The 13,362-nt window shown below is 37.8% G+C and overlaps 2 protein-coding genes and 1 long non-coding RNA gene across 6 annotated transcripts; 1 reads left to right on the top strand and 2 right to left on the bottom strand.

Moving 5' to 3' along the window:
- Positions 1 to 1,718: 1,718 nt before the first annotated feature.
- On the top strand, positions 1,719 to 10,590 carry Mps1 (dual specificity protein kinase monopolar spindle 1). Of its 3 annotated transcripts, none has more exons than XM_083037545.1 (7): positions 1,719 to 3,061; positions 3,297 to 3,523; positions 3,619 to 4,180; positions 4,363 to 4,523; positions 4,666 to 4,877; positions 5,063 to 5,464; positions 10,452 to 10,590. In XM_083037545.1, exons 1-7 carry the CDS (start codon positions 1,719 to 1,721, stop codon positions 10,467 to 10,469), a joined length of 2,925 nt encoding a protein of 974 aa, XP_082893671.1. In that variant the 3' UTR covers positions 10,470 to 10,590. The 3 variants fall into 3 exon arrangements, with proteins under 3 accessions (XP_082893671.1, XP_082893670.1, XP_082893669.1); XM_083037544.1 differs by lacking the exon at positions 10,452 to 10,590 and adding an exon at positions 6,802 to 8,766; XM_083037543.1 differs by lacking the exon at positions 10,452 to 10,590 and adding an exon at positions 5,731 to 5,808.
- On the bottom strand, positions 2,493 to 5,189 carry LOC145935863 (uncharacterized). The gene is made up of 4 exons (XR_014425291.1): positions 5,050 to 5,189; positions 3,987 to 4,854; positions 2,771 to 3,478; positions 2,493 to 2,631 (listed from the first exon to the last, which is right to left on the bottom strand). It is a non-coding gene; the product is annotated as an uncharacterized LOC145935863 (long non-coding RNA).
- On the bottom strand, positions 7,914 to 11,444 carry LOC145935862 (nucleolar complex protein 4 homolog B). 2 transcript variants are annotated; one of them, XM_083037546.1, is made up of 6 exons: positions 10,983 to 11,444; positions 10,783 to 10,891; positions 10,272 to 10,685; positions 10,000 to 10,044; positions 9,548 to 9,908; positions 7,914 to 9,415 (listed from the first exon to the last, which is right to left on the bottom strand). In XM_083037546.1, exons 1-6 carry the CDS (start codon positions 11,118 to 11,120, stop codon positions 8,923 to 8,925), a joined length of 1,560 nt encoding a protein of 519 aa, XP_082893672.1. In that variant the 5' UTR covers positions 11,121 to 11,444; the 3' UTR covers positions 7,914 to 8,922. The 2 variants fall into 2 exon arrangements, with proteins under 2 accessions (XP_082893672.1, XP_082893673.1); XM_083037547.1 differs by having other exon boundaries at positions 10,789 to 10,891; positions 10,983 to 11,434.
- Between the last annotated feature and the right edge of the window lie 1,918 nt (positions 11,445 to 13,362).

The following is a 13,362-nucleotide window of genomic DNA, read 5'->3' on the forward strand; positions in this document are numbered from 1 at the left end:
ACAACAAACAACGTAAACATAATTTCGAACTTTGGCGAGATTATGTTGGACGACGCTTCGAAGTCCAGCACGCGTAGTTCATGAATTGGCCGACGACAATTACCGCGTACAGCGCCCATGAAATGCGACCATATTTTGACTCACCCCCACCACAATATTTTACGGGAGTTCGGTCTCCTGGGACTCGATTCTTGAATTCATTCGCAAGAGAAACGTATACGCAAATTCGGCTCTTACAGAAAAGTTGCAAGTTGATTGGCTATCGCATGACTTTTAGCCAATCAACTTACAACTTTTCTGTAAGAGTCGAATTTGCGCATACGTTTCTCTTGCGAATGAATTCAAGAATCGAGCCCCTGGTCTCTAGTCTTCTTGCGCGTATCAAGTGTACGATGTAAACTAGGCCAATGCCAGGCAACAGGCAATAGGAACAAGAAATAAAAAATATCCACCAATAAAAGCAGGGAATAATATCTATTCCCTGCTCTTATTGGTGGATATTTTTTATTTCCTGTTTCTATTGCCTGTTGCCTGACATTGTGCAAGGGGCTTCATACAATTCTCCTCCAATTTCGACCAATGAGCGCGATCCTTATCGAATTCAAATGCCATATGCCATGATGTAAGATGTAAAGCGAAAACCGGTAGAGCATAGAGCTAAAGTTCTCATGTCAAGTTGTTATGTTTAAGTTTTGAAAGTGATACATTTACGCATAGATGTACAAAGTAATGTCAATACAAAGTATGTCATAGAACAAGTAACTGCTGTACATAAATATAAATCTTTAATCTTCGCGTAATGGTCTCGTGTCTCGTAACGTGCGCGTGCATAGCATACTTTCTATTGACGATTCTCTTTGTCAAGCCGATCAACAGACAGCCGGGCTGTTTAGTTTGACAGGTATGTGTGTGTGTGTGTGTGTATGTGTGGGGGTGGGTGTGGGTAGGTGTGGGTGCGTGCGTGCTCGAATACTCGGGGATGTTTCGAGCACACGCGAGAAAGCATCCTCGTGATTTTATCGCTAAATCAGGAAATCCGACGTCGATTATGTCGATAGATTTTTGACATAACTTGAAGAAAATTCGAAACGTTCAAACGCTTCTTCGGATAATTATTTGCTTTGAAAGTTTACGACAAAGAAAAGAGAGAGAAAGAGAAATAGTTACAAAAAATTAACTTTACTACATATACCTGCTTTTTTAAATCTGATAACAATTACAACTTTATCGTTTATACTAATAAATATCTTTCAATATTCACATTATTGCACACATATATATTTTTGCTTTATATTATTTACTATCTTATTTATTTTACTAATCAAATAATACATATATATTTTGAAAAGTAAAATGTACAAACCATTAATAAAAGATTTTTATATATGATAAAGATTTGAAAAATAAGCATTTTTAATAGCATTAAATGCAGCAGAAAATAGGACTAATATTAATTTATATCTGTAGTGTGTATAATTTTTGTGCTATATTTATGCAATAATTGGAAGAAGCATGTCTTTACAATCTACAGGTAAATTAATAAACGGAAAATTGTGTACTGATTGTTGTAGCTTCTTTTTATTTTTTTTATATTTATATTTGTATTTTCGTAGAATAGCTACAGCTGATAGAATATAATTCATATTTTGAATATGATTAAAACAGATTATTTCTTTGTTTACAGATCAGTAATATTTGTTCTCCGAAGACTGTCGATAATGTCAGATCTTATGGCAAACAATAGCCACAGTTTTGGTAGCGCAAACGCTGGCAAAGTACCATCGCAGAATACTATACTACCAAAGTCTCAGCCAGTACGCCTCTTGTATTTGTGTGAGAGCGACGATGACGATGACGATGACGAAAGCGAAAGCGAAGAGAAACCCCGCGAGTCTGAAGATTTGTCAGATTTGGATGAGCCAGGTGATTCTGCCGAGGATGTACTGTCGGATTCGTGTATATATGAAGCAGTAGACATTAATTCCTCGATTGGCTCAACGGACAAACTCCTGAAAACTATATTGTCAAAAGATGTTAGTGCAATTGCGACTGATATTTCTGTGCAAAAAATAAGCTGTACAAACAGTAACAAAGAATGCAAAGACGATGTAAATTCCGAAAGTCGTCTACTACTAGTTGACGATCCGAATAAATTAAGAACTTATGACTCGAAACAGGATGAAAAATCACAGGACTATCGTAGCTATACGTTAATCTCCTCGAGGAGCCAACCTGGCGTTATTCATAACCGCTCGACAGAACTGGTCTTACCTCTTCCGCCATCACTTTACAAAGAAAATCCCCTTTACATTGCAAAATCTGATACAAGTAAGAATCTGCAACTGACAATGAATAGTGCCCAGTCGCAACACGAAAATGTTTACATATCTGATATGTTGAATAAGAAAAAGGAGGAGCACTCGTATAACATATCGACTGATAATAAACTGCTGCACAAGAATAGCGAGCATTTAAATTTAAGTAAGGAGGACCAGCGATACAAAAAAGTGTTGTATGATCTTAACGAGCAGGTGAATAAGAATTGCAACGAAGAGCCTCGCAAGATCTCAACCGTTGTATCGAAATCCGCTGACTGTATATCTCAAAACTTGTCCGGGAACTTGATACATCCTGTAACATATAATGACTCGCAATACAGCGTTTCCAAGTACGAAGCGAATGAAAAGTGTACACCGGCGAAAAACCCGTGCACACACGTGAAAATAAGTACACCATCGTTGAACGAAGTTCAGGGAACATCGTTACCTACCCCGATTAATCGTTTGGTCTTGGAGACTCCGTTGAAACATCTGCAAGTCGGTTCGTTGCATCCGAATCCATGCGCATCGCATAAACAGCTGTTTCGGACCCCGCAGAATAAATTGTCCGACAATTCGAGCAAAAATCGCATTCAAACTCCTTCCACGATATTGTCCAGTTGGTGCTACAATAATACGAGGCATACACCATTGGAAGGAAAGAATCTCGTTCCGAAAGATTACGTGCAAATATCTAGAAATACAGTCTGTACGCCTGTCGCAGAGAAGCCGGACTCCGCGAGGTTTGTAGAATCATTTTTACAACCATGCGCTTCCAAAGAAACACCATATTTAATTTATATAAACATTACCAAAATAAATATGAGTATCGTGATAAAAAAATTAACGTTTTGTCAATGTTCGTTTGGAATTTAATTTCGATCGCGTTTTTCGTGTCCAGGATGAATTGGTGATTCTTTCGGACAGATTTGAATGCAGAATATGAATATGATGATAATTGATTTTTCTTTTCTTCAGATCGAATGTGACGAACGTGAGACGGCCTTTAACGGACGCTACGATAGCATATGGCGATTCTTTTACAGCTCATCCTTTGGAGTCGAAGGCACTCGTTGCGTTACACGCAACACGTGCCGAAACCAAGACCGTCGCGTCTGAGTCACAGCAGGAAGACAGAAGCAAGAGGCCGGTTGGACCACCTGATGCAAAATTGATAATGCGGACAGAAATTAATTACCACAAAGGTAAGCGTATTTATAGCGTATTCAAATGAAATAGAATTCAATTATTAAATATTTTATTTTCTTGTTATGTCATGTTAAGTTGTCATTGCATTCAGATCCGAAATTTGCGAAGCTTACCGAGGAAACAAAGGAGAACAAACAGTTGGCCAATATGCCCGACACGTTACTAGCAAATAACACAAAAATTGTGCCGAGTAAAAACGAAATCAAACGAAATGCGATAATCGGATCTGATACGGGCCTAAAACAGGATTCCTCGCGAATCCTGAAGAAATATAGCGAGGAAGATTACGGAATCGTTTCGGAATGCAAAAGCTCGCACGAGCGTTATTCGGCTCGCGAGAAGAAGCGCGAGGAAGAGCAACGGATCGTAAATAGAGTGGCGAACATGCAGTTTACCGTACCGTCGAGCATTCCCCCGCAACGACAAAGCAAAACGTTACACGTGAAGAATAGAGAGTACCTGATTCTGGGCTCTCTCGGTCGTGGAATGAGCGGCGAGGTTCTGCGAGTGCAGGATGTATCCTTCGGCGAGTTGCGCGCGATCAAATGCGTCAACTTGAACAAGATGGACAAAGAGTCGGCCCAAGGTTGCTTGGACGAGATATCCATGCTGCACAAGTTACAGGCGCCCTGCGTCGTTCGAATGTTCGACTAGTGAGTATATACATATATGTACATATATTGCAGATGTGTAAAATATTAGATATATAAGATATTAGATGTAGCAATTATCCTCGCTTGCGCGAGAATACGTTTCTGAGAAGAATTTGACGGATGATAATATTAACGAAATATTAACGCCCTTTAACAATGTTTGTTTGTCAATTCGATTTCAGTGAAATCAGAGAATCTATGGTTTATGTCGTGATGGAAATGGGTGACACCGATCTCAGCAAACTTCTCAAGTCCATGTCCCAGGAGAAGCAAATTTCTCTCACGATGATTCTGTATTACTGGACCGAGATGCTCACCGCTGTAAAACACATACACGATAATGGTGAATATATATTTAAATTTAATCGATTAAATGTAAGCGATCGTATCTCGTATTTTCGCGAGTAGATATATACACATATTTTTTATATATATATATATATGTGTGTGTGTGTGTGTGTGTGTGTGTGGCTTCTGCGTTTCAGGAGTCATACATTCGGATTTAAAGCCGGGAAATTTTTTACTGGTACGAGGCCGGCTCAAGTTGATAGACTTCGGCATCGCCTCCAGTTTAAATTCGGACATGACATCTGTTTTGAAAAGTAATACAATTGGAACATTGAACTATATTAGTCCAGAGGCCTTGATGGACATCGGCAGCAACGCGGATTCGCCTACGCACAATGTTAAATATAAGGTGAGAATAATTCAAGATAAAAATATTTTCCCTAAAAATATACGTTAGTCACTTATTAATTAAATCAGAATCTGCTTGATTTGAATAATTAGATTAAAAAATTGATAGCTCGTTATTCGTAGTTTGAATTAAACTAAAAATCTACAAGTTGTGAGTGGGGATAAAAAATTACGTTTTCTCAACAGATCAGTTTCAAGTCGGATGTATGGTCATTGGGGTGCATCCTGTACAGCCTAGTGTACGGTCACACACCATTCCAACACATACGTTCCCAATGGGCAAAGGTGAACGCCATAACTAATCCGAAACTGAATATCTCGTTCCCGGCCACGACGTTCTCCTCTTCGACGAGCGGCAAGAATCTTGAAGATTACGAGCGCACGCCGCCCATTTTGATCGACGTGATGCGGAAGTGTCTTCAGCACGATCCGAAAGCGAGACCAACGGTATCGCAATTGTTGCAGGTGCAATACGTACCCACCACGCAGAATATTGCATCGATTACGATGTCCGCTGACATTCCAGCGAACGTCCTCGTCAAAATAAAACAAGCTCTGAACGAAGAAGAGTGGAGACAATTGGTCCAGGTGAGTGTATCTTTATCCTGAAGGAGAAATATTTCTTAGAAGAAGCACGAGAGTATGTACAAAGTATGAAAGATATCATAAAAAATATGTAAAGTTTTTCCAATATCAGGAACAATCTCTATCTCCATTATCGCTTCATTATCAATTTGACCTAAAATAATAGTATTAAAACAGCTTAATTATTTAACTTTTATATAATTCTGATAAAAAACAGTGTTCCGGAGAATTATAAACATTATTAATTTTATATGATAATTATTATTAAGGCTCCTGGCTCCTTGCCGACCATGTCGAAATCGTGATGTCAGAGGCGAGAAAACACACGCTAAAATTTCTTAGATGCCATTTCGAAATAAAAAAATATTTCGATGAAACAGCACTTCAGATGGCTTTAGCACATTCTTAAAAAACCCCGAAAACTATCCTTTCCCCTTTATAATCAATCAATAGCTGTAAAATGTAATATTATGAAGCCCAGTCCGTCTGGTCTTTGCACATGCGCAGTCATTCCGCAAAGTCTGATATCTCGATCATTTTACAGATGTTGATTGATTATAAAGGGAAAAGGATAGTTTTTGGAGGTTTTTAAGAGTGTGCTAAAGCCATCTGAAGTGCTGTTTAATCGAAATATCTTTTCATTAAAAAATGGCATCTAAGAATTTTCAGCGTGTGCTTTCTCGCCTCTGACGTCACAATCCAATATGGCCGCAGTGAGCACCCAGGAGCCTTAAGAAAGATTCATTATAGTAAAATGTTGCGTTGTGCTGCACTGAACATATGGAGATTACTGTGTAATTTGCTTTCAATTTTGACTACTTAACTTTTATAAATTATGTACGCGCACCGGCAGGAATGGTGTCCGGCGTTAAGATGTGTGTATACGTGTATGACAGCCGAAAGACAGCGCGATCCGCGGTGTCCGTATAGCTGTCTCACTCGCACTCCCTCCGTTCGACCGTCGAGTGAGTGAGACAGCTATTGGACACCACTAGCGGTTATCACGTCTTGCATTGCTTTCTCTCTCGATCGTGCGATGTATGAGAGATGCAAAATTGGAGTACCCCCTATTATTTTCTCCTTTGCTCCTTGATCTCCGCCGCGCTTCAAGCGACACGTACGTCGCGTTACGTATGTGTGCGTATAACTTTCGGCTGTCATACACGTATTCACACATCTAACGCCGGACACCATTCCTGCCGGTGCGTGTACATACATACATACATTATATATTTGAACGATTGTGCACTTGTGTGTGAATGGATATTTTAATTTATTACTTGAGCCGCAATTCATCAACAATCCAATTCAATAAAAATTAATATCTCACTTTTTCTCAGGTATTGGACACAAAGCGACATTATACATGATATTTTCGAAGTAATAATTTATCGATTTATTGATGTACATATGTATGTATGTGTGTGTGTGTGTGTGTGTATGTATGTATGTATGTATGCATGCATGTATATATGTATGGATGTGTGTGTATTATATATATATATATATATATATATATATATATATATATATATATAGAGAGAGAGAGAAATGTAACAGATTAGAGAGAATAGATTATAAATAAAATTGAATCCAAATATTACACTTGTCTATGCATCATGAATATAAAACTTTATATAAAATATCGAGAACGTTATATTGTGAACAATTAAGTAAGTTTTGAATTATTTTTTTATGTTAAATTAAAATATTCTTTTATTTCATTTCGCGCGCGCATACAAATTAATATTTGCTACTCGCTAAATCTATGTAATCGATACAGAGCTTCACATTTGTAAATTTTGCAAATTCTGCAAATTACGAAATACGGATTGAACCATGCACGGTTTCATTATGTTACTTTATTGCTTTCGCAATATGGAATGAACGATAAATTCAACTCTTTTACTGTGCCGCCCAAAAGTTTTAATTTATCTTCAAGCATTAAAATTATTATATATAATATATAATTAAAATATAATAAAGTTATAACTATATATATATATATATAATATAAATTCTGTTTTGAAATATGGTAAACACACAACGGGTTAATTTACTTCAATTTCAATTCTATTCTCTCTCTAATTCAAATTTAAAAATATTTTGATGTAAACAGGAATGCACTTTTTTTTTTATTATTGATAAATAATTTTTGCCATAAAATATGGGTGCTTGATGTTATAAATAAAATAAAATGAGCCAAATCACGTAATAAAATATGAAACGTTTTGCGTTTATACATAGACTATTGCGCCGCGTTACATTTAATGTTTATTTTTTAAATTAAAAAATAAAGAATAAAATTACATAGCCTTTTTTGTAAATTATTTACCGTTGTGTGAAATTAAAGTCTCAAATTACAAAACGAAAAGGCTTTGTTATGTAAATATAAAAATTTAGGGGAAAATGGGCTAATGAAAACCAGGCGCAGAGTAAACGCAGAAAACTCTTTTCTTAAAATCTTCTTTAATTAACCTGAACCTTTTCAATCGTCATTACCATTTTGTATATAGTGATAAACAAAACAGTAATGATATTTTGTTTATCATTATGACATCATACGTTTGTAACTCTTGTTCTTCATCTCGTTTTCGATCACTTGGTGAATTTCCTCTTTAATACTATACTCGTGTTTTTATATCTAAAATTATCATTTCCTTTAACTTTTGCACAACATTTGGGACTATTCTCGTTATTTTTGTTTTTTAAAGGCTGGAACCGATAGGAGACTTATGAGTTATGAAACATAAGACGAGAATGAGGATCAAGGTGCATGAAATTTTTCAGTAATTTGTTTATCACGTGGTCTGCACCTCTTTTAGGTTCATTTCTCATCTGAATTTTTATGTTTAAATATTGATCTCAATTGTATCAAGATTAATTTATCGCTGATGTTTGTCTAGTCAATATTTACATTTCCTTTCTCCTTTGCATTGTTATATATGTAAGAATACATAAAAGCCAATGATATGTGTCCCTATGATATGTTGACTTTCTACTCTATCTAGACAAGTTTGACAAAGAAATTTACCGTAACAAGATAGCGGTAATTTTTATTAAAGTTGTACAAGGAACACAGCGAAAGAGTTGAATGATACGAAAGTCTCATAGTTTACGCATAAAATATATAAACTATCGGTTTACATACAAGATGAATGTACTCGGATGAATAAACAAAGAAAAGCAGCTTTTTTTCGTTTGTGCGAATCGAATGATTTACGCACAAACTCGTTATTTTAAGCACGGATGTTCAACGGCGCAGAAAAAAAAAACACAATGTCGTGTCTTTCGCTCGTCATAGATACAGCTCGTCGTATAAAACGCAAAATGTCTATTCATCTGAACCGCGAGGATCGTCGTTCCCAATGATTCAATGACAATAATACGCCTTCTCATTCACGTATATTGCACTCTGGCGATCACGCTGGCGCTGTATGTGATCACGCAGGAGGAAGGAATCAATGCGTGCTCGTGAGTTGCCAATATTGCAGCAGCTTCTCCCCTTTTGGCAGCGCCATAGAGTTTGGCCTTTCAAACGTTAGCATGATGTCCCTGACCTTATTTTTCAATTCGCGATCGAAGAGATGGCCACCGGTGCGCTCCAACGCAGAGGCCATATCATATTCAACCGAGGGCAGCGGCTCGCGAATGAAACGCGCCGCACTGGCGATGCTGGGAAGGATGTGCCATTGCAACGCTCGGATCTCCCAGAGACTACTGAGCAACGCGTTACTCAGTAACGGGTCGCGTTCCTCCATGAAGAACGGATCACCTGCACCAGAGGCGACTTCGCCGCCATGCGGGTGATCGATCAGCCTCTTTAATCCCGGATGTCGGAGTAACAGATTACCCACGAAGAGAAGAATTATTAGAATATCCTCCGGCGGCGCGACCAACGTTAGACGTGCGAGTCGTTTCGCAAATGCCGCTACCAATGCTTCCGGTAAATGTCTGCAAGAATAGAAACGGTTTAAGTTTTTCAATAATATTTACATTTTACATAACATTTGAAAGATACTTTGTTTTCTCTATAGTTTAAAAGAATAGAGTGCAACTTAAATTTTAAATCGAGAGGATACTTACGTCGAGCTGAGAAACAGATCAGACAAATAAAACAGACGAGCCTTGTATTTGGTATGAAAAATCTCTGGTTCAAACATCGAATACAGCTTGGTGAAAATATTTGGGTATTCTAGATTGTGTTTGGTGACCAGTACAAATACACCTTGCAAGGCTAGCACGCCGACAGGACCATCGACATCTAGGGAGTCCATTAAGAAGTCTGTCAGTAATATCGGTTTTTCTAATTGCGGCATGACTCGTTCTAGCAAAACCAGTAACAACTGTTTATGTAACTGCGGCGTAAGTTCCCAATGCATAACGCAGCCCCAAACTTTGTTTAACGCACGCTTAACGGCCGACTGATCCCACGTGAATGTAGCATCTAATAAAAAAAAAAAAAAATTTAAGACAATATCAGACATTAACGACGTGAAAAATGTTATAAATAGCGATAATATAGAATATTTTATTACCTTGTGGTCCGCAGAGGAGCTCTTTATTGTCCGATACTTTAGATTCTGAAATATTCAAATATATTGTCCTATTATATAATATTTATACAAATCTGTAGAAAGCAAATAAATAAATAAATAGATTAAGAATTTAAGAACAAAGAGGGAGAATCAAGGAATTCTATTTAAAAAAATATTACATGTATATATAAATTTTTACGTAATAGCTCTCAAAGACAATGTATGTATATAATATAAATCTCAAAATAAATGTCAAAAGAGGAGCCACGTACCTTCTTCTCCTTTTGGCAGTGGTATTTTATCTACAAGTTCTAATAGGTTCTTAATATAAATTTCTTGCGGTTGCCTCTTTGGGGTGAGAGAGGGTAGACATTTCCACGTATAATACAAAGCATCAGGATATTCGACGATCTCTTGAAATCTCGATATTAAATTTGCATTGTCCTTTTCAGGTGAAAGCAGCGTCATGAGAATAGGCTTCAGACGATGCAAAGGAAAGAAATAACCTGCTTGGTCGCGTGGCTCCAATGGCGCTTTACCTTCTTCGGCCAGCAATTTTATCGCAGTGGTAAGGGTTTGCAATTGAGTGGTTGACCGACACTTTTCCATAGAAGCTAGTATCTTTTTCCAAACTTCCTCGTAGCAATTTCTGAGCCAAGTTATATAGCGAGATTCGGGGCTAGGATCTGTTTCATATAGAATATGTTAGAATATAAATTTCGACATGTAGGAACATTTTTTGGATATTATAAATGTATTTAATATATAATAAAAGCAACTCACACTCACCCGAAATAGTAAGAGTTATCGAACGTTCGAGGTACATGTCGCCGCGTTTCAGTACCTCGACGAATATCGTTTCTATCGTAAGCAGGCATAAACAGGTGGACTCCTACGAATGAAGAAAGATGAAATTCTTCAGCAACATCTAATCACAAACAGGCATCGAAAATGTAAGCCTAACTCGGCTTAAACGCACTTACGTCCCAATGGCCGATTATGTCTACCAGGTTGTTTGCGTGTTTCCGCGAGGCGAGAAACTCCTGGGCCCGCTGCCGCAGCAGCCTCGACATTGTCCTCTGATTCGTGATAGCGCCCGGTAAGTTCGACGCGTCCGTCATCGCTGTATCGTTCTTGACAGACTTCGCGAGAGACTATATTAATGACAGCGGCGGCGGCAGCGGCGGCAGAAGCAGCAGCAGCAGGTAGCCGAGGACATCCAACCGTCTCTAGGTTAGATCGAGTTAGATCAGGTTAGGATAAGGATTAGATTGGGTCAAGTTAGGATACGCCATAAACGTTGCAAGAGTAGATAGATAGAAGAGTAGATGAAAGATATTTCGATATTTTATTCTTTCTCTCTCTCTCTCTCTCTCTCTCTCTCTCTCTCATTCGCGCCTGCGCATGACGCATCACGAGATGATTGACTGTCAGCGGTTGATTGGCGCAGCTAATTGGAACGAGTCAAGATTTCGGTAATTTAGGCTCATTCAGACAGGACGCGTCAAGCAGCGAGCAGCAACCAATAAGCGAGGCAATATTTTTTACGCCATTGCTAATATTACCTCGCTTATTGGTTGTTGAATGGTTGCTGCTCGCTGCTTGACGCTTGACGCGTCCTGTCTGAATGAGCCTTTATTCAGTTTAGCGGCCTCACCTCAAATATCAATAAATTTGCACTCATTCGACGCGTTTTTGCTTAAAATGAAAGAATCTGGCAGAAAAAAGCGTGTCGCTCTGCCCCACAAAGCGCGCTTTTTTCTGCCAGATTCTTTTATTTTAAGCAAAAACGCGTCGAATGAGTGCAAATTTATTGATATTTGAGGTGAGGCCGCTAAACTGAATAATTATCCAGGTTATATCACATCAATAGATTTGTTCTTTATTGCTGAACTTTCTGCACTAGTGTACACTAGTGACACCAAAGCGTTCTTTATTGCAGTGCAAGATAGCACTGGTCCGTTCTTTATTGCAGTGCAACGAAATTTAGTGCAACAGTTCACTGTACTCGTTGCACTGGGTCTTGAGCAGGAAGAATAGAGATAAGGAGGCCGAACTATGGCCGGTATTCATAGTCCGATCTTATATTTAAGATCGTCTTAAGTCCGAGCTTGAGATGCTATGCAGCCATTTGATTGGTTGAATGGGATCTTAAGTCAACCTCTGACCAGACTAAGGGCTAGTCTACAATAGAGTCGTAAGGTCGTAAACGTAAGAAATTGACCAATCACAGTTGAATTCGAGGAGAATAATCGACTGTGATTGGTCAATTTCTTACGTTTACGACCTTACGACTCTATTGTAGACTAGCCCTTAAGGGTGCCGTCACATGGGGCGTAACTTGCGTAAGCGTAACCAGCGGATCGCCAATCACCGAGTTATTCCGATAGAGCTCGACGAAGGGCTCTATCGGAATAACTTGGTGATTGGCGATCCGCTGGTTACGCTTACGCAAGTTACGCCGCATGTGAAGGCACCCTAAGATGATCTTAAATATAAGATCGGACTATGAATACCGGCCTATGTGTTTGGGATGTGCGACCAAAACCGAGGCCCGATAGTAGTACCTATAGGTACCTATAGATGGCATTGCAATCACAAGATGCTCGTTAGTTTGAGAAAGAGGAGAGATTGCAGGATGTAGAGCAAGAAGGATAGAGAATAACTAACACAAAAGTCCACCGTGTACGTGTGAGTCCCGTGAGGCAAAAGCGCAACCTTGCGGAGCATTAATAAACTACAATTAGGCTCGACATTTGGTCGCACATTTCGATAATTCCTCAATGCTAGTTCGGCCTCCTTATCTCTATTCTTCATGGTCTTGAGGAAGGACAAGCAGTGCAGGAACTGATAAGTTCAATAATGGTGGCGAATTTAATTTTATAAATAGTAATAGAAAGTAAAGTTCTGCGCAAAATAGGAAAAATATTGGGAATAAATATTAAATATTAAAAATAGAAATTATTTAAAAATAAAAGCTAATTTTGTGTGTATAAATTTTTTGAAGAAATATAATTAAGAAATAAAGAAAAATTGAAAATTAATGTATTATATTGACTTTTTAGGAGGGGGGGGGGAACAGAATTTCAAGTTCTTTACAAAGATATTGATTTTAATTGTGATACTGTAAATTGTACTGTAGTAAATAAATCAATATTTATTAAATTACATGAAGATACAAATATGAATAACATTGAAAACAATATATAGAAGAAAATATACAAGAAAATATACAAGAAAATGAAAATGATAAAGAAAATACAAAAATATTTGCATGGACGGATGCTAGTACCAAATTATTTTTATGTTTATATAAAGAAAAAATTAATTTAGTTATAACTAGAAAAATTAAAAATAAAAAAG

This window comes from Prenolepis imparis, unplaced genomic scaffold (genome assembly GCF_030444845.1).
Source record: "Prenolepis imparis isolate NDT839.2.m4 unplaced genomic scaffold, iyPreImpa1.0 SCAF_5, whole genome shotgun sequence".
In the NCBI taxonomy this organism is placed as follows: domain Eukaryota; kingdom Metazoa; phylum Arthropoda; class Insecta; order Hymenoptera; family Formicidae; genus Prenolepis; species Prenolepis imparis.